A 27,222-nucleotide genomic window follows, 5' to 3' on the forward strand; every position below is an offset into this window, starting at 1 on the left:
GTTTCCAGTCCCATCTGTGATACATATTGTTTGTGTGACTGGTGAAGTCATTTCACTTTTCAAAACTCAAGACAAGTATCTGTGTCTTGGACTGTCAGTGGCAAAACAAATACTAATCTGCATTGATAAAGGCAGTTTCCTTGACAGAAATTCTCTACAAAAATGAGATCACAGGTCTAGCTAAAAGATAATATTAATAATAAAAACATATATTATATATATACCCCAAATGAGTAGAATATCAACAAGAGATTTCTAAAATCTATATTTACATATTTGAATTTAAATGTCTCACACAGGAAATAGTGGGTATCTATCTTTCAATCAGAGGTATCTCTATCCTAATCTAATATTCTACATTAAAGAGGAAATCAAGGCATTTGCTTAATGTCACACATCTAGGTGGTAGTTGTTCAGTCATGTCCAACTGTTCATGAACACCTTTGAGGTTTTCTTGGCAAAGATACTGGAGTGGTTTGCCATTTCCTTCTCTAGCTCTTTTTACAGATGAAATAACTGAGGTAAACAGGGTTGAGTGACTCGCTCAGTCACACAGCTAGTAAATGTCTGAATCTGGATTTGACCTCAGGAAGATGAGTCTTCTTGACTCCAGGCCTGGCACTCTATCCACTGCACCACCTAGCCACCCTCTAGGTGGCAGAGCTGATATTTAAACCCAAGTCCTCTGATTTCACTCAGTGCGCTCTCCACTACATCACTGTGTGAGTTAGCTAGGTGGTATGGTGGACAGAGTGTTGGCCCTGGAGTTAGGAAGACATGAGTTCAATTCCAGCCTTAGATAATTATTATTTATATGACCCCGGGCTGTATAACCTCTGTCTGCCTGTTTCTTCATCTGTAAAAATGGTGTTAATAATACCACTCACCTCCTAGGGTTGTTGTAAGGATTAAGTGAGATAATATTTGTAAAATACTTTGAAAACCTTAAAGCACTATATAAATGCTAGCTATTATTATATAATAGATGTAGTAGGCAGAGCAATTCTTGATCAATTCTTGGGGCAGGGGTGAGGGGGAGGGAGGAATGAGATTAAAAGCCTGCTTTGTTATTGGGCAGACCTGTTATTAGAAATGTCTTCCTTATATTGAATCAAAATCTGCCTCCTTGTAATATCCAACCTTTGGTTCCCGATCTCTTATACAAACCAGGTTCTGTAGCCCCTCTTCCTATAAATGTGACTACTCTTTCTTTTTCCTCTAATAGTCTGTGGATTATGTAGTTACTTGAGAGCAGTAGGTGGAGAGCATTTATAAGAAGGAAACTCCCTCTAGCCTTCTCCTCCTTCCGACCTTCTTTAGAACATATTTCCTGGACCTTGGAAGGAAAGCATGTCATATAAGGCATCTTTTCCATGTGTTGCTACAGTGGATTCTTAGTTTCTTTCAATTACCAGTAGAGGATGCTGTGTACCTTTCATATTTCTCACACATGCAGCATGTATTAATCATTCAATTGTGATCTATTTATAGCTACTTGTTAAAGCATAATTTAATTCAGGTTTTGATTCTATTAAAGTCCCAATATATTGTAGTTGTCAATTGCCTAGTGCCAGAGTAATCCAGTGCCCCTCTAACAGTTTCCATCCAAACCTGAAACCAGGTACAGCTCAGACACCCATGATTCAGATGTATTGCTTTGGGTAGAATTTGATCTTCCAGTTTTTCATAATTGCTCATTTCATACTGATGCATGTTTCCGAAAGGGATCACCAGGACTCACATCACAACCATAATATTCCCTTGCATAAATCTATATAGGTCAATAGATAGAGAGTGTTAAATTCAGAGTCAGGAAGACAAAAATTCAAATCCTGCCTCAAACATTAACTGTGTGATACTGAGCGAGTCACTTAACTCACTCAGCTTCAGGTCTCTTACCTATATTACGGGGATAACAATAACACATGATCTCTCAGAGTTGTGAGGATCAAAGTGGATAATATGTGTAAAATGCTTTGAAATCTTAAAACACCACGTAAATGCTAGCATTATCATAGTCATTATTGTTATTCTCATTCAACTGTCCACCATTGGCCACTCCCCAAATGTATCACATCTGGGCAAATTCTCAGCTGCACCTATTCTCATTTTTAGGTTCATACTCTTGTTCTAATGTCAAATAACAGATATTCTGCTGCAGCTTCCAAGCTCTGCCCTAACCACACCAACACTGACTCCCTCAATCTCTAATCTCCCATTAACTCACTCCCAGAATACCCTTTCACTTCACCATGCTCCCAACCTTCAGAACAGCCTCCAAAACTACCAAGCAGTAGTCCTGAGACTACTTCCAGAAGCTTCTCAATGACTCCCATCCCTAAACTTCAAACACCCTCCTACCCACCAACTCAGTTATCCCTATGACAGGACATGGAAGAAAATCTTCCATGATGCAGCAAACCTTCATTCTCTTTCCCTCTCAGTCCATAGCATCCTAAGCTCCTGGTAGTAATTACTTTAGATTTTTTAGGATTTGTATTTGTATTGAGGCTTAACTCAGCTTCAGGTGATTCTCTTCTCTACCTGATCTCCAGGAGGGATTCTGGTTCATTTTCTCTTCCTTTCTGGCCAATCAGGAAAGTGGAGTCCTTTTTGGGTCCTCTCTCAGTCTCTCTGTCTCTTTCTGTCTCTCTCTCAGTCTCTCTCTCTCTCTCTCTCTCTCTCTCTCTCTCTCTCTCTCTCTCTCTCTTTCTGTCTCTCTGTCTCTGTCTCTCTCTCAGTCTCTCTCTTTGTCTCTGTCTCTGTGTGTCTCTCTTTGTCTCTTCTCTCTCTCTCTCTCTCTCTCTCAATCTCTCTCCCCCTCCCCCTTCCATCTTTTGCTCTTCCATTCCAAGCTTCTGTGCCTCAAGTGGTAACCTTTTCAGAAAAGAAGGGGCCTTTTTAAAGACATATTGTTAAAGTTCCTATTTTCATTATCTGGGAATTTCTTTTGCATTTTCATCTTGGTAATGAGCTAGAAGTTTTGTTCCAAAGTCCGTGTTTTGTTTTATTTAACCATTAAACATTCCTCCATCAAGTAATGTTATGCCTTCATTTAGTGTGATTCAGTTCCCCCAAATCCTCTACCAATCTGAGCCCAGACCATATAGAGAAGAGTTTTGTTGCTGTTGTTCATGTCCAACTTTCCAAGACCCCATTTGGTGTTTTCTTGACAAAAATACTTGAGTGATTTGTCATTTCCTTCTCCAGCTCATTTTAAGATGAGGAAACTGAGGCAAACAGTTAAGTGACTTGCCCAAGGTCACATAGGTAGTAAGTGTCTGAAACCTGATTTGAACTCATGAAGATGAATCTTCGTAACTCCAGGCCCAGCACTCTATCCGCTGTGCCACCCGGCAGCTGCCAGTAGAGAAGAGTGCTGGCCCTCAAAAGATTTGAGCGTGGTAGGCTCAGTAATAGAGCGGCCTGGTTGCTTTGACAATGGCCACTTATCTAAACAATGGCATGATAGGAGTCCAATGTTTTTTAATACCCTGTCTACCTTAGAGCATTTGCAGTTCATGATCATATCTTTGGGAAAGGGACTAGATCTGTGATTTCATTAATATAGGGAACCCCTGGGTAGCGAAGCTCCCTCTACAAGGGCCAGTAATCACTTCCTCTGCAAGGTATAGTCTTAAAGAATTACCTGTAGCATTGAGATGTAAAATTATTTATCCAGGGTCACAGAGCCAGTATATTTCAGAGGCAGGATGTGAATCCATGTGTACTTTGATTCAAAGCTGCCTTTCTCTGTACTATACCATATTGCCTCTCTTGAATCGGTTAGTGGGATCTTAACTTACTATGTGACTGCTACTGATCAAAAAAACAAAAAAACAGAAAAAACTTATTGGCTACCACTTCAAAAATAGTACATTTTTATTAGGAAACCTTCAAAATATAACATTACATATATTTGTGTGTGTATATGATATAAATGTGTGTGCACACATACATATATATAATACATGTGTTTGTCTGTGTAGGCATCTCCTTGAAATGGATGGTGTTTGCATATGCATGCAGAACATATTCAGATGCATATAATGCAGATGCACAGTGCACATACTATATGTTACAGATCATTATATATGTATATATATTCTACGTGGAACATGTGTAAAATGAATGTGCATGTTAAATGTGGTCCATCTGTATATGCATGTATGCTGTAGACTCTAATTCTAGGTTTGCACATCTGAAAGAATGATGGTTGAAAACAGAAAGAGGTGGAGGTTTGTTCAGATCACTGTGCTGACAGCATGCATTTGAATGTAAAAGGAGACTGATTTTCCCTTCCCCAAATCACCTGAGGCTTTATTTATTTCTTAGATTCGCCCCTCTCATTCTCGGTTCCGCCAATATAGCACCAAATCCGAGATGTGTCAAATCCCCATTGATTTTGTTTTGCCAATACATAAATGACCTGAGGGAATTCATCAACTGCCCAGGTACAGAGCTTGACTCATATGTATGCCCTCTGTTGGTATTACTTGTGCCCTTTTTTTTTTCCTGCCTTCCTCACTTTCACTATTTTGTATTTTTATACTCTTTGTTCCTGAATACTGCTAGAACTAATAGCAAAAACAGTTGTATATCCAAGTCAAAATGGCCTCCCAGCTGTGTGTTGTTATGAATTACCCACTGAGCTATAAAGGAGTGCTCAGGATGTTCTCCTGATGCTGGTAATCAGTGGAGTTGACATGTTAGGAGGCTGGCCCTTGGCATTAACTTTGTGATACAATTTGGGCAGATAATGAGTTTGTGTGTGTGTAGATAAAGGAAGTAGAATATTTGTGTGAGTACTAAGAGACAGACTGATTAGAGAGTAATGTATTATGGTAGCTGAAAGAATGTGAATCAAAGATTTTGTTACTTGAAGTTACTTGGGTGCAGACCACTGCACAATTTGAGGGCACGTTTTAGGTGCAGATCTTCTAAAACCTGTGGTCATTTTTAGATATGCATCCCCAAAGATTTTAATTGCTTTTGAAGATAAACCTTAATCCTCAGTCTCTTCTCATTTCTAGGCAGAAAGGCAGAAAAAAGTCACAGGTATTTAGTAACAGAGGACATACAAACAAGTCAAGCTCTGTACCTGATTAGTTGCCTCATTTACATATTGGCAGAGCAAAATCAATAGGAATTTAACACATCTCAAATATGGTGCTCACTGGTGGAACTAAGAATAAGGAGGAAGAATCTAAGTAATAAATAAAGCCCCAAATAAACTGGAGAAGAGAGAACCTGTACATTTCTTTTTACCCCTGAATGTATGATATCAGTACAGTAATGTAAACAAACCTCATTTCTATTCTACCCAGGTCTATTTCAACCATAATCCTATGAGATATTCTTTCATTCTAACTTCCAAATCCTGTACATACATATGTACACAGATATGTATCTACAGGGTATTCCAAAAAGTCCAAAAAGTTTAAGTTAGTAAAGCTTGTTATTAAGTTATTATTATAAAATTATATCATTTATTTAATTATAGTATTTGATTATTATTTTAAATAGAATTATTATTTAATTATTATTAGATATTTAAGCTTATTAATGCTTAAACTATGCTAAGATGTTTGGGATACTTCATATACAAATGTAAAGAAAACTTATTAGATATCAGCATCTTATTAAGAGAAAAATATTCTGCATGGACCACATTTAAAATACTTATTTATTTGTATTCATTCACTCCTAGGGAATGAGGGGAGAGTGAGAATTATGGTGGCATGTAGAAACTGGTAGCTACAGCCGGTATGGCCACTGAGTATGAGTATGTGCTGGTACCTACTAGTCCCTGGGGTGAGATTCCAATTCTGAGGGCACTGATGATGGAGCCCTACAGAAGTAGGGTATCTGAATGGCCCAGTTTTGTGACTCCATATGGTAGAAATAGCATTTGTTTTACATAGGCTGAGACAGATGCTTTTTCTTTTATCCACATTTCCCTTCCCCTGCTTCAACTTTGAAAACCATAATATCATTAAGACTGAAACCTACAAATTAATATCAAATATTCTAGGCCAGACGTAGCTCAGACCAGTGATTACAAGTCTATTTTTGGAATATAATGAAGTACTTGTGGCTTATAAAGATGCAATAAAATGACTTGTGATAAAATATTAAAATGGTAATTGTTTAATTACTATAAAACAAATGATGCTAGCTCCCTCTGCCTCCACATTCACCATGGCAGCAATACTGGATCATTTTGCATGGCAGTGAGAATACTGCTAAACTTCCAGCATCCTAGATCCCCATAGGGTAGGCTTTTATGATCAGGTGACAAAGAAGCTATGCCAGCAGTTCAAACCCTAGACCTCTGGACCAACCAAATCCTAAGGACAACATTTGTGCTCCCTTTACAGAAAAGCATCTCAGTCTATGTAGAACAAAGATTCTTCATACCACATTAGTAGCCTCCACATGGTAAAGAAAGTGCCCAGAGTAGCATAATCCAACATGGAACCAGAATGTGTGAGAGAGAAGGTCCATGACAATTAGGAGAGAGCTGAAAATAGTGGAAAAGTAATTAAAGAAAGCAGCCCCTCTCCAGGTTCTTAGGGCTTAACACAATTCCCAGTATGGATGACTTCTTTCTTTATACTTGTATCCTATCAGAGTGCCTTACACATAATAGGTGCTTAATAAATATGTTTATGATTGGTGGTTTGGAGGGATAAAGAATTCAACCCATAGTAACTTCACTGTCTGATTTGAGAAAACTTGGCTTCAAGGGGAGAGGTTGGGTGGAAAGATGGTATCTCAGTTGCTGGGAAGGAAAATGGTAGTGTTTAAAATAGAGTATCTTAAGGATTAGACAACTTCCACAAAGCAGGTATATTTCCAAGATTTCAGGCCATTATGCACAGTTCTAAGGAGTTAACTTATGATTATTAATAACTTTCTGCCTATTAAAGTAGAAAAATGTGAGGTTATCTCCTAGGTTACCAGACAGACATTCAATGGCTCTAGGAGGCAGTGCAACCTGTATATCATGTAATAATCCTGTTTGTAAGCCAGACTATTCCTTTAAGGCTGAAACTATTATCTTTGGCTGTGGAACATCTTTTCTATATGCATTATGGTTTGCTCAGTGCCAATCTTCTATTTAATTAGACAAGCATTTATTAAATTGCCTGCTATGTGTAAGAACCTGTTCTAGGTGCTAGGGATACAAATCAAAGATAATATTTTTTTTTTAAAATAATCTATGCCCTCAGGGAGCTCACATTCACCAAGGAGGAAACTTTTGGGAATAATTCAGCTTACTTGTGTGTGTGTGTGTGTTTTGCACATGTGTACGTGAACTAAAATAACTACCAACATTTGCAAAACATTATTTTTTTTCTTTTTTACCCATTTGTAGTGAAAGACACTTCAGCTCTTCCAGCACCACAACTTCTGCAAGTCAAGAACCATCTTCTGGGGAGCCAGCATTGAGTGCCCTCCAACAACAGCTTTTACTCATGGTGGCTCGGAGGACCCAGTCAGAAACCCCACGGGTACACTGTAATATCACTGCTCCTAATATTTCAGTAGGTCATATTCTCTAACTATGGGATTATCGTGGGGTCTCTTGAAAAGCTAGTAAAATTGGATCCTATCTATTCAATGGTAGTAGCTGCACTGCATTTCTGTGATGTTTTCCCAGTGTAGTTCAGTAGAGGGCACTCCACTGATATATGGTGGGAGGAAAGTAATATATTTAGACCAGAGCTTCCCAAAGTAATTTGCCTATGGAATACTTTCAGATTTGAAATAGATTGATGGAACCCATAAAGGTTGGTCTGGGGTCATAACCGTAGACTATCCTCAGGGCAGAAAATTCCACTTACCTGTCAGATCAGACATGTGCTTTAGGTAGATCAATCTGACAGTTAAGTTGAGGATGAACTAGAGTGGGGAGAAACTTGAAGCAGGGAAATGAACCAGCAGTTCATCGCAATAATCCTGATATAAGGTGCTGAAGGACTGCAATAGGGTCTTTGCAGTGTCAGAAGAGAGAAGGGTACATGTATGAAAGATGTTAAGATAGAGATGACAGGATTTGACCACTGATTGGGTATGGAGCGAATGAGAGAGAGAGAGAAGAGTTAAGGATGACCCATAGGTTGTGAGCCTAAATGGTTGAGAGAATGGTGGATAGAGGGAAAAGCAAATTTTACCAAAAATGAAAAGGGAGGAACTGTGGGTCAAGTGATAGGAGTATTTCAGTCACTTTATTCGAATGATTTTAAATTCCTTTCCAAAATTGTTGTACTAATTAACAGCTCCACCAATGATGCTTTTAGAATGTCTGTCTTTCCATATACCTTTGACATCAATAATTCCCATATTTTGTTACCTTTGCCAGTTTTCTGGGCATGAGGTGAAACCTTCTCCTGAAGGATAACCCTTCTGTAATTTCCATTGGAAATAACCTGGTCCTGAATTGTCATCATAAGCTTCTCGATTTCAACAAAGAAATCCAGTGACGGTCATTTGTTCAATGCATTGTCGCCTGAGTTCATGAGAGGGGAGCCTTTGAATTCTACTCTTAGACCTTTGCCTTTTCATAGACTCTATCCAGTTATATTTGAGAAATCCAGGAGCACAAAACCTACTATCAGTCTTTACTACTGCTTCTTGAAATGATCTCTGCTTGATCAAAAAGTATTATGAGTTTTATTTATCATATGCTTTAAGAATATCTCTTAATTCTCTCCCTTCCTTTTGTCAAGGAAGTGTTAATCTTTCCATAGCTACCTTAGGGTAATATACCATTCTTTTCATTAATATTGTATGAATTTTTTAGGCTACTTTTCAAATCTGTCACAGTACTCAGTATAGCTCCTAAAGTATAAATTAAAACTTGTATTGTGTAAGTTTTACTTGTTTTAAACATGTTCTTCCCATTGATCTTTGATTTGAGGATGCCAGTTTGTCTTTTTATGTATTCAGTCACAGCCTTTCCTTGATATCTTTTTGATCAATGTATTATGGGATCAAATTATATGTATGTATTACCTTCATCTGATGATTCAATGTGCCTTCCAGATTTGAGTTTGCAGCCTTCGATCTCTATATTTCTGTTGCACACATTAAGAATTCTGTATTTTTTGGAATCCAAAATGTATTGATATATCATTGGAGAAAGATTCCATGCGGTGTTTTTGGTGGAGCCATATAGCTTGATGTAACCCTTAAAAATTACATGATTAATAAGATGTTGTAGTTTGATTTTTCATCATCATTGTTATAATTATTATTTGCTTTTCTTCTTCTGACCTGGAATTTCACTGGCATGTGGAATTCCCATTCTCAAAACTTCCCCCACCCCAATACAGATTGGTAATTTGACTATAATTTGCAGTTTCAGATAGTTGTCCAAGACACTGAGAGATTAAATTACTTGCCCGGGATCACTTAATCAGCATTTATGAGAGGCAAGTCTTGAACGCAGATCTTCCTGATGTTAAGATCAGTCCTATATCACCCCTGTCATACTGCCTTTCATTATTTTCACCATCATTATCGCACACCTATAGCTTTCTCCTCATGAATTTCTTACTTCTTATAAAATCATCTTTGCTTTTGTCTAAGGAATCTATCTTATCAATACTATTAAAAATGTGTCGAGATATTTCCATCACTAGCACATGGGCCTACAGCACATGTTTATCAGGTTGTAACCAAACTTCTATCCTGTTTTCCTTTTTTATGGTGTATTAAGAAGTATCTTTTAGCATTTTAAGATTTTTGGCTACGCTATTTGGGGAAGGGCTTACTCCAAAAACCACAAATCATTAGAAGATAACGTTTCTCCTAATGTGATTGAGGCAGCAAGGTGGGACAATGGCCAGGGTGCTGGACCTGAAGTCAGAAAGACCTCAGTTCAAAACCATTCTCAGACATTTACTAGCTGTAGGACACTGGGCAAGTCATTTAACCTCTGTTTGTCTGTTTTCCCAACTGAAAAATGGATCTAATAATAGTACCTAACTTCCTGGAGTTGTTGTGAGGATCCAATGAAATAATATTTGTAAAGTGCTTATCACAGTGCTTGAAACAAAGTACATGCTTAATAAATGCTTGTTCCTTTACCCAAAGATCAATTATTCCTTAATGTTTGACTTGGAGCAGAATTCATTTATCAAGCAATGGTTTAAAAAATGTGTCTTTAATGTTTTAACATTGAAAATCCCATATTGTCTCGGCGTGATAGATCAACTTTTTCGTGGAACCTCCTCTGTAACAATATTTCTTATTGTGGATAACAGCAGCAAAGTAACAAATAGCAAGGTAAAACTGGAGGTTGAGAAAAAAAAATTTTTAAAAACACATAAAACTAGCTTAGTAGTCCTGTTTACTCAGTAAAAACCAACTCTCCTCAATTAAACCTATTATTTCCAGAATTATTTTTCACTTAATGTAACAGGAAAAGCGATAGAACATTCAAGTTTCATATATATGCATGTATATGTATGTATATATATAAATATATATATACATATATATACTTACACTTTGTAAACAGCATATACATAAATAATATCTTTCAAAATTCTAGGATGATCAAAATTTCTAATCACCAAAAATGCTTGCAATGTGAAAATGTGAAAAAAGTCAACTGTTCCTTCTTCTGCTTAAATCCTATGGGACGTAATTCTCTGGCCCTTGCCAGAAGAGAAGTTGTCAATACGGAGTGATTTCTTCACCATTATAAAACTGTTCAAAGGACAGAATATGCTCAGAAATTCATTCTCTAAAAATTCCATAAAATTGTCTTTCTTTTGTAATTTTTGATCCCTTTTCACTTTGTTCAGCCATTTAATACTCTCTCATTTTGAAATAGCAAAGCCACCCTTCTGAAAATACATATATCTCAGTTAAGTACATTTGCTCATAAAAACATTTTGTCTTTTCAGTGAATTCTAGGTCATTGATAGGGAATCTTTTAATTGGGAACTACTCAAATAATATAATTCAAGTGGCCCTGATTTATGGAGAGACTCATCATTTGACACTGATCCCTATTTGGATGATTTAAGAATCTACAAAGTAATAGAGCAGCTGCCCTTTCAGAGTTTTTTTTTTTATCATTTAGGGCAGATAAATCAATCAACAAATATTTATTCAGCTCCCAGTGTCTATCACTGGAGATACAAAACCAAAAATGAAGCAGTTTTTGTGTGAAGGAGCTCACTTTCTATCAAAGGAGACATCTACCCATGTAAACATATGCAAAGTTAATACTTAAGATAATTTTTTTCAGAATGAGGCATTAATAGCTGGGCAAGACCTCATGCAAGAAATACTATTTGAGTTGAGATTTGAGGGAGGCTAGAGTCATTTACAATATCCATTTTCTCATTAAAGGTTTAGCACAATTTTTTTTATGATTCCTTCTTTATCCTTTCAATGGAGGAAGCTTGGAATCACCATCAGATTATGTTTTTTGATGACACATTGAGGTGCTTATATGTACACACTCTGTAGCCTGCCATACCGCTGTAGTTTGACTGTATCGCTGGGTAGCTATCACTGCAACATACTTTCATGCTTTATACTGTGAATCTCCTCTCCTGCCCTTAGTTGCTGACCTCTCCTGATCAGCATCCCATCAGCATGTCATAATGATGCCTTTGAGAACAATAAAATGCAACCTAGAGAGCTGCTTATTTCACCACTACCATCCCCCTTCCCTCCCACCCCCCCCAGATTGAAGAGCTGTCTAACTTCTTTCTCTTCATCCCTTGGTTTCTTTTTCCCTACAGTTAGTGTCTGTTGCTTGCTGCCCCCGTCATTCCTCTTAATTGCCTCAACTGTGATTGTTCTCAGTGTTCACATCTGTTGTTCTCTTCCCTCTTCTTTTTTTCACTTTTCTTTGTTCTAGTTTCTTTGGTCACTTGTCACTTCTTCATGCTTCTCAGCACAGAAAGGCTGACCTTTATAGTCAACACCAGTCAATCAGAGAATTCCTTTTCTTTTGTGCAGGTAACTCACCAATCACAGCATATCAAGTATGATCTTCAAGTCTTAGGCTCTTGTCAGCTATTAGGTATTTCTTGGCACTCAAACAAGAGGAGCTTCTTTGCCTACAAAGGAATTTGGGAGATATGTCTTACTGCCTTCTCATTTCCCACTTCTGCTTTTGGGGCCAGAGCTATCCCAGAAACCTGAGGGGGCTGAGAATTGTATTTCAGATAACTAACTTTGATTGTGCTTTATTTCTGTACAGAACCTTTCTGTTAAGAATAGAGTTAATAGCAGCAAGCAGTTATGTATCTCTTTAAGGTTTACAAAGCACTTTATATGGTATCTCATTAGATCCTCACAAAAACTATGTGCAGTAGATGCTATGATTGCTCTTTCTATGGATAAGGAAACTCAGGCTGAGATGGCACTGGGAGTCTGGAAGAACTGAGATCAAACTCATCCTTAGACACTTTCAAGCTGTGTGACTAGGCAAGTCACTTAATCCCTGTTTGCTTCAGTTTTTCTTGTCTGTAAAATGGGGATGATAATAGCACCTACCTCCTCGGATTCTTGTGAGGATAAAATGAGATAATAACTATAAAAGCACTTTGCAAACATTAATTCACTATATTAATGAGAATGATGATGATGATGATGATGATGGTATAAGTTGCTTAGGGACAGACAACTAGGAGGTATCTGAGGCAGGATTCCAACTCAGGTTTTCCTGACTTCAAATTCAACTCTGACACCTGAATGAAATAAGCAATATCTCATTTATTCAGAAGCAGCATATTCCACAACTTCATCTCTCTAAAAGATAAACTAGAGCCTGAAAGGAAGCATAAAAGGCTTCTGAGAAGCTGTAGCTAACATATGAACTAAATTCATGTAATTTGCTCACAACAGAGCTTCTCAGTCCCTCATTCAGAGCCTATTAACTTTTATTTGCATGAAATTCTAGCAAGTTTTCATTTTGTTTCCTATCATACAGCAGATCAGAAACAAGAAATTAAAATTAGAACTGGATGGATTCAGCAACATTCAGCAACAATTTGACAGGAATTCAACACATTTAAATCAACTCAAAATTTTAAATGTTTATTAATGTTGGAGTCACTGTGCTAGGTGCTGGTAATAGTGACAAAATGAAACAATTCCTGCCCATAAGGAGCTTACATTTACATAGAAAGACTCTCTTTAAAATTAAACAAAAGATACTCAAAACCTATAGAGATCTTGGGCTATTAAGGGTAGAGACAAAAAGTTCTGAGATACTTCCAGAGGAAAGCAAAATAAATGCTGACACTCATAGTGAGTAGTATGAGACAACAAAGAAATATCAATTTTTATTCAATGTACATGATTTAAGAAGTCAGAGAAGTGGGTAGTATATTTTAGGAATATCTCCATCCATAAAGGTTAAAGTAAAATGAATTATATTTAATATAATACACTTTTGTCTTCTGGAAAATTGACTTTGTAAAATGGAGAATGTGATGATTACTATAGTTCAGAGGTCATTTCAAGCATTATCTCATTAAGATTTACTATATGTATCAGACGTTTATCTCTATTACAAAATTGGGAAGTCAAAGGTCAGAAAAACTGAGTCATTTGTCCCAAGTATTGTTGCTTATTCCTGTTACTGTATCCATTGTTTTTCAGAGTCCCTTTAATACCACATCACCATGGAAATTTGCCCACTCTGTCATTCTGGAGGCAGACATTTCTTTAGCTCTTCCTATATCTCTGTTTAACATTTTATTGTTCAGTTGTTTCAGTCATGTCTCATTCTTCGTGACTCCATTTGGGGTTTTCTTCTCAAAGATGCTGGAGTGATCTGCCATTTCCTTCTCTAGCTCATTTGACAGATGAGGAACTGAGGCAAACAGGGTGAAGTGCCCAGGATAGCTTGTGAAAGTGTCTGAAGCCAGATTTGAATTCAGAAAGATGAGTCTTCCTCACTTCAGGCAGGGCAACTCTGTCCACTGTGCCACCTAGCTGCCCTTGTTTAGCATTGGCCTAAATTTAATGACTGACTGAGCAAAAGTATACTCCCAGGCAATAGAAATGCTCGGTCACATTTCAGCTATACACTATAGCAACTCGTTGCTTGAATAAGGGATAAAACCTCCTGTAATGTTAAGCCTCCTTAGAATTCTGGGATGTTAGTAGAAATATAAAGGATACCTACTGAAGCCCCTGGTCATCTGGATATCATTGCTCACCTTTGTCTGTTTTATTTTTTTTATATTAGAGTTTCTTAAAATGGGTCATATTTCTCAGTCATTAGCACTTAATATATGCCAGGCACTGTACTAAGCACTGGAGATGTAAAGCAACGCAAAGCCATCACTACCTTCAAGGAGATTACCTTTGCATAGGGGAGACAACATCTAAATAACCAGACACAAAAAATGATCCATAAAGAGTTAATGGAAAGTCATCTAAAAGGGAAGGTCACCTGCAGAAAGTGGGCTTTGAACTGAGTCTTTTAGGAAGTCGGAGAAATTGAGAGAAAGAGGCGAAGGAGGAGGCATGCAGGGGACAGATGATAGAAAAGCTGAGGTGAGAAGTGGTGTATCTAGTCCAAGGAAAACCCAGTGGGCCACTGTAGCTGAGCTCTAGAGTGCATGGTGGGGGACAAAATCTAAGACTAGAAATCTTTAGAAAGGGGCCAGGTTGTGAAGAGCTTTAAATGCCAAACAGAGCAGTCTATATTGTATTCTAGAGGTGAAAAATAGTGGGGCATGGGAGGTTGTTGAACAAGGGACTAAAATGATTAATTTTATACTTTAGAAAAATCACCTTGGTAGCTGAATAAAGGACAGATTGAGTTAAAGAGAGACTTGAACCTGACTTGTGACAGTTAGGTTGCACAGTCCTATGGATGGTTCAATGGTCACTGAACCTGGAGTCAAGAAGACTCAAGTTCCAATCCAGCCTCAGATACATCCTAGCTATGTGACTCTGAGCAAATCACTTCTGTCTGCCTCAGTTTCCTCAGCTGTAAAGTGGGAGTGTTAATAGCACCTACTTCCAGGGTTATTGTGAGGATAAAATTTTTGTAAAATGCTTAACACAGTGCCTGACAATAGTAGATGTTTCATATGTGCTTTTTTCCCCTTCCCTTGCTACCCAAGGATATTGGTAAGAAAGTAGTTGCCTTCCAGGGGAGAGGTGATGAGCACCTCAACTATGGTAGTAAATGTGTGTGTCAAGAAAGAGATGTGTGTGAGAGGTACTGGAAAGATAGAAATGACAAGACTTGGCAATAGATCTGCTATGAGGAGTGACAGTGAGGAGCAAATGATGACATCAAGGTTGCAGTCTAAAATTGAGAGGATGGTGGTACTCTTGACAGTAATAAAATAGTTAATGAGTTTTGTTCGGCATACATTGAATTTAAGAAGCTTGCTGGTTATCCATTTCAAGATGTCCAGAAGATAGTTGAGGATGGCTGATTATTATAGCTCAGGAGAGAGACTAGGGCTTGTACTTTCTACTTCCCGGGATTGTAGCAAGGAAAATAATTTTTCAACCTTAAAGTATTACATATGTGTAATTTGTTATATTTGCATGTATTTCTTTGGCTCTATCTTAAATTTACTTATGGGAAAACAGGTCGTAACCCCCAATGGAATTGAAGTTCCTTGAATAGGGACTGTCTCATTTTTTGTACTAATGTCCCCAGCACCTAGTACCTGGAACATAGTAGACATTGAATAAATATTTGTTTATGGATTACATATTAAATAAATGTTTCTTCCCATTAAGCTTTGAAGTTTTCTATTATCTCCACTAAACATTAACTCAGGTTTTAAAGCAATGGCTCATTTGGTTATGTGGGTGACCCTAAGTTCTTGAAGTATGCACCAGCAGTGCCCAGTTTTTAGATCCTGCCAGACTGGAAAGGTTTTGTTATGGGTGGTACTTAGACTGACAAAAATCACAGGTCCTTAAAGCACTAAAACATGTAAATGAAATGTCTTGCTGCATTTCTACAGCAAATCCTACAAAGTGTTCTGTTGCCAAATTCTCATTTTATGCAAAATTGTTTTTGTTTGCAATTTCTGTCTTTAATTAACAGTGATATGTTGATATGATATGTTATTGGCATAATTTCAGGTATGTATCATTAGGTCTACAGAAAATCAGTTGTAAGATGAATAAGAAATACCCTCCCATCAGTTAGAACCTTTTTCTTAACATCCATTTTATGAGAACATATTCATATAAAGCTCTGACATTGAACATCTGCTTTTCATATTTTAAAGTTTGAATTTCTGATCATAACAATAATATGTCAACATGAAACCCTCTCTTTATTGTTTCTTTTCTATTTAAAAGCATCTGAGTCAGGACCTGGAAGAGTCTTCATGCTCCTCAGCCCCCAAAAAATTTAACCGAGAGCAGTTCTACAAATTTATCATTTTCCCTGGCAAGTGGATTAAAGTCTGGTATGATCGACTTACCTTGTTGGCACTGCTGGATCGGTAAGCCTGTACATGGCTAAGATGCACAACAGAAGTACCTAATAAGTGGTGTAGAGTTGTGCCCTCTTTAAAGGAAAAGTACAAGATTCTTCTGGGAACCCCAGGAATGTTGGAAAATGATATGCTTCCTTTGCTAGAAACTCAAAACCTAGGCAAAAAGATCGCGAAAGTTTAAGAAATAATGTGATTTAATAATTAGTGCAGGACATTTGGGAATAGGACTTTCTAGAATCAATTTGGGCGGTCTGGTCTGTCAATGACATTCTACAGTACTTTCTGATCAGAAAGAATCCTGTGCATCTTTTTGACTTCCTTTTCCCCATCTGCGAAAAGAGGGCAAAAGGCTTCGAGTGGTCTGAAGAAAGGCACTCTGTAAATGAATCAGATTGAGAGGTTTCCCCTTGGTTTTTCTGAGCATTTGCTAGAGCAGCCCGCTACTTCATGTAATTCCAGGTTCAGCTTCTGAGTCTGTGCTATCTTTGGTTTATTCCAGCCTTGAAGACAGGTTCAAATATTTTTTTGCAAAAATGTTTGGCAACCCAGCAGCATAATTGTAAAGAAAAGTGCTTGACATGGGGAGTGGGAAAAGGGGACCTGGGGACAAAGGGAAGTATTATGCCAATGTGGGGGGAGAGGGGAGCAACAGCTTTAAATTTGCTGTCTCACTTTTGAGAAGGTGCAGATGAGATGACTCTAAAATTTTCTTTTTACCTTTTCCCCATTGGTTCACCTCTTCTTTCCCTCCTCCAACCTAAAGACCAGAGTGGGAGGTAGATAGGCAGTTGACAAGTTGGAGAACAAACTCAAGTTGTCTTGTATGTATATAGTTGTTTACATGTTGTCTTTCTTCTTAATATTACTTTCCATTTACACTGCATATATATTTTACATACATGTTGAATATTATCTCCCTTATTAGAATATGAACTCCTTAGGGACAGAGAGCATGTTTTGTCTTTTTTTGGCGGGGGGAGAGAATGGGGATTAGCACAGTTCCTAGCATATAGTTGGCATTTAATAAATACTTTTTGATGACAATGAAGAAGAGAAAGAAGGAACAGGAGAGACAAGGAGAAGAAGGAGGGAGGGGAAAGAAGGGGAAGGAAGAGGAAGATCAGGAAGAAGTAAAGGAGGAGGAGGAGGAAGAGGAGGAGATCAACAGTGACAACAACCTTTTCATCTTTATTTTCTACATCTACAAAAAGAAGGCAAAGGGCTTTGATTGGTCTGGAGAAAGGTATTCTGTAAATCAACAAGATGGTGAGGTTTCCCCTTTGACTTTTCTGAGGATTTGCTAAATCAGCCTCTGGCTCCTCATGGAGTTCCAGGTTTAGCTTCTGATAATGTTTGGTGATGGTTTAGGGTAGAGTTGGAAACATTCTTGTGTCTCAGTTAATTTTCTTCTGTATATTAAATGATAGAAAGAATAGTAATACGGATGTAAAGATAACTCTTATGGATGAATTGACTTCCTGATTATAATACTGTTTTCCAAATACATGGTGCTGTTACTAAACCTATCCAGTGAAATGCTAAGATTTCATAGTTAAATACCAAACAGGAGGCAATGCAGTAAAGGCTGAATGCTTGTTCAGTTGTATCATGTCCCCCAGTGACTACTCTTTTCAGTAGTCTTTAATTGTGAGATCACATACTAAAAAACTACAGCACTGCAAAATTAGGACTATAAATATCAGTACTGAAATGTCAGAAAATAGAATGATAATGGTCCTCTTAGCAGCACTAAGTTTCCCAAGGGGTACTCACTTAAAAGGAATGTTTAACACTTAACTAATAATCCAAGATAATACATTTTCCTTGAACATTCCATGTAAGTCTATGATGTTCATTCAATATTAATTTTAAGTTTTTCAATATTCATATATCAAGCCCTAATTTCTCATCTATATAGACATTTTCATGTGTTTTCTAAGTTCATTTAAAAATGGATAAAGCGAAAAGGACACATTTTGCTCAGAAATTTAAAACCTAAAACCTCAGTTTATTAAAAATAAAAACTTTATAAAGGAGAATTTTTAATGTTTTTAACCTTCAGAGCTTTAGTCAATGTAGTATAGTGGAAGGAATGCCAGTATTTTTTGAGACAGTCAAGCATTTTATTAAGTGCCTGGTACTTGCCAGGCACTGGGCTAAAGAACTAGGGATATGAAGAAAGGCAAAAAACAGTCCCTGCTTTCAAGGCGTTTATAATCTAATGGGAGAGATAGCAGGTAAACAACTACTCATAAACAAGATATGAAGGATAAAATGCAGGTAGACTTGGAGCTACTTCCCAACTCCCACTTGAATTGGCAGGCTAGGACCGCAGAGAGAAGTTGACTAGTTCTCCCTTTGGAATTATTATCATGAGCCTGCAATAGCATGTTCCCCAATGATTACAGCCCAATCAGACTTAGCTTCCAGAAAAGGGTATTTACTGAGATAGTGTAGTAAGAATATTGGTAACAAAAACATTGCCCCGTCCAAAAAAAATCTGTGATATATTTTTCCACAAGTGCATATATAATCCAGAACAAAGTCATCTCAGGTTTAAAGAACCCACGTGACCAAAGGGTAACTCACAGCTACTGCTTTGAGAAGTCCTTTTATCATTGCTAGTAATCCTCCTGAGTTATAATGTTGCTCTCTCCTGGTCCCTGAGGGCCAAGACATTTGTATATCGTCTGGAAACTGCGTGTCTCTCTGCCCCAGAGAGATAAATAATGCTAACTGAAGCTGTTTTTCCTCAATGTGTCTAGTGTGTTCTCTCTGAAGTACCGGCTGGGATACATTGTTACTGGTCCAGGCTCTTCAAGGCATGGCTAATGTTTTAAACGGAAGGGAGAGGTTTGAGAAACGTGACACTTCCTCTGTCTCTCACACTTCACTGGCCTCTGATACAGGCCCGAAGGGTGTGCCTTCTCTAAATGCTCCCAAATTAGTTGCTTTAAGGCTCCTCCTAGTATCAACATCATGGATACACAGAAGCCAGAAATCTCATTATTTCAACCTCCTCTAATGCATTTGGTCATCTGATATCATCTAGTGGACGGAAACACTTTACTCCTTCCCAACTGATTAAAAATTGGTTCAAACTTAGGCTACACTTTTGGTTGATTAATTGATCTATCTAGGAATCATTCATGTCCAGCTTAGAGCATCTTGTTAACTGCATTTAATTGGGGGTGATACAAATATATACACACACATACTTGTGTGTATACACAGATATGCATGTATATACATATATGTGTGTGTGTGTGTGTGTAAAGAGTTGTCCCAAACACTATATGTGTGTATGTATGTATGTATGTATTTATGTATGTATGTGTGTGTTACCTGTGTAAATCAATGTAGGGGGTTCCAAAACAGTCTATCCTTGGCAGGAGGACATGGTACAGCAGGAAAAGCTCTACATTCAGAGAACCTAGGTTCAAATCCTGCCCCTGATGCTTGCTACCTGTGTGACCTTGGGATAATCATTTAACTTCCCTGGGCCTCAGTTTTTTTTTTCCCCAGGTAAAACAAGGGGTTTAAACCAGGTGGCTTCTGAGATCCCTTTCTATTGTAAATCTATGATCCTTTGACCTGGGATCAAGTCCTCCTTCCAATCCATGTTGGCTATAGGGCCATGAGCAAATTACTCATCCTCCATTTCATTTTTTTTTTAATTTTGGACGCAATTGAGGTTAAATGACTTTCCCAGGGCCACACAGCTAGTAAGTATCAAGTATCTGAGGCTAGATTTGACCTCAAGTCCTCCTGACTCCAGGGCCAGTGCTCTATCCTCTGTACAACTTAGCTGACCCATCCTCTTAAGTGTCTAAGGAAAGAAGGCTACATTACAAGCAAATTGCTTATGAGAAGTTTCTTACACTGATGAGAACTATTTATAGAAACCCATTAAATTATTGGCAGCTCATCTATAAATGATAGTTTTACTTGCCTGGGGTACTGATAAGTTAAGTCAATGATCCAGGATCACATAGTATATGTGTGACAAATTTGAACTTGGGCCATCCTGACTCCAAGGCTAGTACTCCTTCTGTGATGCTACACTGCCTCTCTCTCTCTCTCTCTCTCTCTCTCTCTCTCTCTCTCTCTCTCTCTCTCTCTCTCTCTCTCTCCCTCCCTCTCTCTCTCTCTCTCTCTCTCTCTCTCTCTCTCTCTCTCTCTCTCTCTCTGTCTCTCTCTCTCTCTCATCAAAGTGACTAAAATTTCTGGCTAGTTATAATGCAGCTAGATGGTGCAGTGGAGGGATTCCAGCTGGGCTTGGAACCAGAAAGACGTGAGTTCGAATTCAGCCAAAGACATTTACTTTGCTGTGTGACTCCAGGCAAGTCACTTAGCTCTGTCAGTGTTAATTTCTTCATCTGCAAAATGGTGATAATAACACCTACCTCTTAGGGTTGTTAGGAGGATCAAATAAGATACTGTAAAGTGCTTAGCACACAGTTCCTGGCACCTAGTAGGTTACAGCTTCATAAATGCTTGTTTTCTTCTTTACAGAGCTTAGAATTTTATTTAAAGGGTACTAAATTTTGACTATTGGTCTCTTCAAAAGCATAGAGTTTTTCTTTATTTAAAAGAGAGAGTCTTAACATTTCCCCTTGTTTTTCTTTCCATAGAACTGAAGACATTAAGGAAAATGTATTTGCTGTTTTGCTCATCATCCTGGTGTCTCTGCTTGGATTTCTAACATTGAACCAAGGCTTCTGCAAAGACATATGGCTCCTGCTCTTCTGCCTCGTTATGGCCAGTTGCCAGTATTCCCTTTTAAAGGCAAGACCAAAGCTATTTTTTATCAGGCCAATGTACTTGTGCATGTATGTAATTTAAAACATCAAATGATCTCACTGACACTTCTGATTTGTGTTTTAGAGTGTTCAGCCTGACCCAGCCTCACCGATACATGTAAGTGTCAAAACGCAGGCAAGTAATTTATCTTGTCCATTTGTACTGAGGACAAAACCCCAAAATATTCACATTGTAGAATGTGATTATGTCAAAAGGCATTGGTGATGTCAATTGGAGTCCCCTGGGAAATGATCAGCCCCTTCTAGTCATTCAACAAACATTTGCTGAATCTACTGTATACAAAACTTTGTTCCTTTGGAAAGTGGATGGATAGATGTGTGGATGCAACTTGATTCTGCCTCCTTCACATTTAACTGCCCAAATTAGCTTCCCATATTTTCCTGCTTGCCCAAGTGAGAGTGACAATGACTCAGGGGCAAAGGAAGATTCATTCATATTCCCATACCTCCTCTAGCAGAAGGTTCTCCATACTGTAAACATGTCTATGAGGCCAGTGAGAGTCCTGCACATGGAGAAAGATGAGCTTATAAAAGCCTTCCTGGGCTTCACATCACTATTTCTTGGTGCCACCGTAGGGCAAATTATCTGGGGAGAAGATAGTATCTTCTGTCTGTTATAGAAACAGAAAATGCCAGTCCAAATTTACATGGGTCTCCCCCTTCTTATTACCTACTTTTGAGCCCATTGTTGCATTTTTAGCCTAGTAATTATTTGATATTATGTTTGGATATTATATATAGCATATTATAATTATTGTATAGCACTATCAATTCCTATACAAATACATGTAATAACATGACTACATAATATTAATCATAACAAATCAATAAAGATAACAGTGACCTGCATTTTGCAGTTTTCCCAGCACTTTCAAGTTTGTCTCATTTGATCCTCACAATAATCCTGAGGTACTTAATACTGTGCCCATTTTATGGAAGATAATGGAGCTATCTAAGCTCAATCACATGGAACCAAAACTGTGCTAGTCTCTTTAAGCTGAAATTGTTTCCTTTAATTATGTTGGCTTTTTTGTTTTTATCAGACACCCTATGGTATATACTATGGAATATAGCCTGTCATATTTCCAACCCAGCTAGCTCACTGTCCAAATGCCTTTGAGCCAGGCAGATAGGCAGTTCAAAACCTCCACTATTTAAACCACCTTTTTCTCCCCTTTGTTATCTTGCTTTCCCATGAGCAGATGAATTAACCATCCTAAATTAAAGTATGATCCACTCTCCATTCTGGTTTTAAAATTCATCACTAGGATTTGGAATTGATTTTAAATATGCTGTAAGTAATGTTTCTCTCATTGTAATTAAGGAAAGCACATGATTGGATGATCACATGACATATGTTTCCTTCGTGTTAAATTCGTCTGCTCTCTGTAATTGGTTTACATATAATACAACTCCTTTTATCCTAGAGACTGAATGTCAAGACAAGCAGGAGAAGCATAATTAGGGTCTTAAGAATGGATTGTTGTGATTATCAGCAGAAATCTGGGTGAGGTAGAAATGGGTAGAGATATGCAATTCTGAAATTCATCACTCAAGCCAACTGTAAGTCCCAAATTATCCATTATCCTGCCTCAATGAATTCTCATTTCTTGAAAGATCACACTGGAGTTAGTGTCACCTCTAGGGATGACTTGAGGGAAGGGGTTTAATATATGAAATAATGATTTAGCAACAAACACACATTTCCTGAATGCACTACTTATTTCTTAAAATTATTTTTGAATCCTTTTAAAATTTTATTTATATCTTTTTAAATATAACTTTCATTTTCCAATATGTCTCTCCCATCCCCTACCCAGAGAATCATCCCTTAACACAATGAACATTGAAAAGAAAAAGGAGAAAAAAATTGTTTCAACAAAACTGGCTCACCAGCCAAGCCGAGTATTACATACAAGGTTCCATATCCATATTTCCCCACATCTGAGAAAAAAGGGTTGGGGGGATGTACACTCAGCATAATGATTCTAATAGCAATGGTTTATTACATCAAAGAAAGTATTGGTGTAAATGAATAACTAGTGTACACAACTCTCCTCGATAAGTCTGTAACATACCTGCTTCTGTGACTACTCCTTTAAGATCATGAGATGGAGTTAATTACACGCAGTCTTAAATAACTGTAGGCTACTATTGCCCTTTTTGTGTAAGTTGATGCACAGAAGGAAAGAAATAAAGCCCTCCTTGACATGCCATCTTGCATATCTAACACGATACACTTTTGAGCAGAGTAGTTAATTTGCTTTGTGCTTAGTTCTCAGAAGATTGATTAATCGGTGACCTGAGTTGCTAGTTCCTTCTTGCCAGGAAATGGTAGTTCCATGAAAGGTATTTCCTTTTTATAATCTGAGAAAGTGAGAATATTATAAAGGTAAACTGATCAGTTCGCATTAAACTAATGGGCAGACGTTAGAAGGCAGAATCTACTGTCTCTGCTGAAACTAAGACAGTGAGTATTCAAGTGACCCAAGTTAAATTACAGGAGGAGCTGGGACAAAACCATGGTCCTCTTGATTAATAGGATGACATATTTAGAGCTAGACTGGACCTCAGAAGTCACTGAGTCCACTCAGCTACTAAGGTTCCAAGGCAGGATTCAAACCCCAACCTCCCCACCTCTGTCCCATTCAGTATGCTACACTGGTCCCTCTTCTCTCACGTGGCATGTAAAATGAACCTGGTTTGACTTTTTATTTTGTTTTTTTTTTCCTCTTCTGACACTGCTTAATTGCATGGGAACGAGTTGAGATAAGCCTTTATTTTCTTTTGGATGATCAATTTTTTCCCTCACTGCTTCTTTTCAGGAAGCTAGTTGGCAACAGATGAACAAAATCTTAAAAACAGAGAACAAAAGGACAATAAGATGAATTTATGGTGGACTATTCATTATATTCCAGACTTTTCTGCATTAAACTTAGAATCAGTTAGAGACATGCTAATAGGCTTAGGACTAAACAAAAGCAAAAAAAATTAAACTGAAGACATTCCAGAGTGATAGGAAATCAGGCTAAGAGCTCAGTTTTTTTTCTTGTTATTGTTGTTTAATTTTAATGGATTTTTCCAATTACATGTAAAAAAGTTAATTTTTTTTTATAATTTTGAGTTCCAAATTCCCTCCGTCTTCATTGAGAAGGCTAGCAATTTGATAAATATTGTATCTGTTCAGTCATGCAAAAGGTTATTAGTCATGTTGTAAAAGAAAACAGACAAAAAGAAACAAGAAAAATAGAGAAAGTTTAAAAACAGCATATTTCAATCTGCATTCAGATTCCATCAGTTTTTCCTCTGGAGGAGGATAGCATTTTTCATCATAGATCCTTTAGAATTGTCTTGGATTTTTGTCTTGCTAAGATTAGTTAAGCCAGTCATAGTCGATCACTGTACAATATTGCTGTTACTGTGTATAATGTTTTCCTAGTTCTGCTTACTTCACTTTTCATCAGTTCATATAAGTCTTCCCAAGTTTTTCTGAAGCATTCTGCTCATCACTATTTATAGCACAATAGTATTCCATCATAATCATAGACCATAACTTGTTCAACCATTCCCCAATTGATGGGTATCCCCTCAATTTCCAATTCTTTGCCACCACACAAAGGAACTCAGAGTTTTAATGTAGAAATCCAAGCATGGCCCAATGCTAATGGCCAATATAGATAGTTCTACTACATTCTTAATCATAAATAGTCTTACACTAGTGTCTCTAATCAAAGTACAATTGACCTAATCCACATGGGCAACTAATAATAACCCAGAGAGGAAAAAGTATGTGAGCTCCCTCCTACATACTTCAAATAAAGAAGTCCTGTAAATCTAAATGCATAGATCTGGTCTGTCTTGCTTGTCTACATTGTAAATTCCTAGAGGGTAGAGGTCAAATTTTGTATTTCTATTTTGCTCTATTTAGCTGCAACTTCTAGCATGTAGTGGAGAAATTCAGTAAATGTGAATCAGATAAAATACAAATTCCTTCCAGTCTTGTCATTTTCTACCTGATTTTAAAAAAAAATTACCTTGAAAGTTATTTGAATGTTAACAGTTAGGTCACACATGATAACCCAAAATGTACCTTTTCCCAAATCTAATAACCAGAAAATTATCTTTTTTTTTTTACTTTCTTATGATCAACCCAGAAAAGCAGATCATCTGCCAATTCTATGCATTTGTCTCAAAGGCTCTGAATCATTAGGACCCCTGCTACAAAGTGTGATGCAATGGATCTCTCCATCCTAGGAAAAAAGGAACACTTAGAGCTAGGTGGTCTCCCTTTAGAAATCATCTGGTTGTTTCAGCGGTAGCTTATATATTTTCTTTTCTAAAGTGTTATTTAATAAAATCATAGATTCAGAGCTGGAAGGAACCTCAGAGTTGACCTAGTTTGATCAAGGCAGATCAATAGCAGAGAAATGAAGTCAGGCAGCCAAGGTCACGTGAATAGCAGTAATAATAATAGCTAACATTCATGTACTGCATTCAAGTTTGCGAAGCACTTTGAAAACATTGTTATTTTATTCTCACAATAGTTCTGAGAGTTAGATGCTAGTATTATCCCCATTTTACAGATGACGAAACCGAAGCTGAGAGTGGTTAAGTGACTTGCTCAGTGTCACAGCCAATGAGTGCCTGAAGCTGGATTTAAACTCAAGTCTTCCTGACTCCAGTTCCAGCATTCTACTTATTGTGCTACCTAACTGAACTAGAGGTCAGGTCCTCTGGCTATGAAACCAACCCTGTTGTCACTGCACCACATTCACCCAATGTTCAAATGGTATGATTTTGTACCTACTTGCTCTCATAGATACCTTCTTCCATTCATGCCCCAGCTTGTTCCTTATCCAAGCTCTGCCAGTAACTGGCTTCGTGACTTTAGTCCAAATATTTTTTTTCCCTCCTGAGCCCAGTTTGCTCATTCGTATAATTAAAATACCATTATTTAGATTTTGTGTGTTAGGAGTTATTGTGAGGAAATTACTTTTGGCATTGTAAAGTGCCTTACAAATAAGAACTATTCCTAGGCTAAAAACAGTCTTCATAATGATAGTGAAAGTGAATCATTTGAGGATACCTGATGCTTTCTGATACAATTAATTCTTAAGTGACACAAGATTTTCATGTCTCCTTTTCTCTACTCATATTTTCTCTACAGTTGGCTGTGGCACACTTGTGTACACACAATGTAATGCCTATTGGGACTTACAGAGGCAGGGGTTGTTCTTGAATACAGTCAAAAACATTGATACCCCATGTTCGTTTCCTCTCTGAGTTGCAGAGACAATGTCATCTGCAGAAGAAGGTACTCAATGGGAGCTCCTTATACCAGTGAAGTCTCAAGTCCCTCTTATTCCCATTCCATCTCTTTCCCCTCAGTCCTTACCACTCAGGGGAAATCAAGCCTCGTGAACAGAGCACGCAAACAATAAAAGTGACTCATCAAACACAAAGGAAATTAAGTGCTCATATAGACTAGGAGAAAGTATAGAAAGCATAAAAGTGGATAATCCAGAGGAAAGTCCCAGATCACAGATGTGTTGGCAATAGGTTAAAATGTCCCATAACCTGAACATAGTCCCAAGCCAGCAACTGAGTGTCAGTGACAAGGCAAATATGGTGATGGAAAGGAGATTGTGTTTCTGATATGCCGCAAGCTTTCCAAACTCAGGGACCTTCTTCCCTGCCAAGAATCTTCTTGGCAAAGCTTAGTATTGGTTTCAGGCCTGGGGCTGGGGAGGGGGTTGGCCAAGGAGAGGGGAGAACAGTTTTACCAACATGATGCACGATGGTCATATACAACTCACTCAACCTCAACCTGACTCATGAAAGTTACCAAGAAAGATGAGACCACCTTGGCTCTGAGAGGATTCAGTCAGAAGTTGTTATTTTATTCCAGTCTTGAAAATAAAACATAGTTTTCC

The 27,222-nt window shown here is 37.7% G+C and overlaps 1 protein-coding gene across 1 annotated transcript in view; it reads left to right on the forward strand.

Moving 5' to 3' along the window:
• Positions 1 to 27,222, forward strand: part of PCNX2 (pecanex 2) — a 348,308-nt gene that overhangs the window by 65,932 nt on the left and 255,154 nt on the right. Inside the window, exons 9-12 of the mRNA XM_036756504.1 lie at positions 7,382 to 7,550; positions 16,327 to 16,472; positions 21,101 to 21,254; positions 21,354 to 21,386. Of these exons, the coding sequence (XP_036612399.1) occupies positions 7,382 to 7,550; positions 16,327 to 16,472; positions 21,101 to 21,254; positions 21,354 to 21,386 (502 nt within the window). The remainder of the gene's footprint in view (positions 1 to 7,381; positions 7,551 to 16,326; positions 16,473 to 21,100; positions 21,255 to 21,353; positions 21,387 to 27,222) is intronic.

This window comes from Trichosurus vulpecula, chromosome 4 (assembly GCF_011100635.1).
Source record: "Trichosurus vulpecula isolate mTriVul1 chromosome 4, mTriVul1.pri, whole genome shotgun sequence".
NCBI classification, from domain to species: Eukaryota; Metazoa; Chordata; class Mammalia; order Diprotodontia; family Phalangeridae; genus Trichosurus; species Trichosurus vulpecula.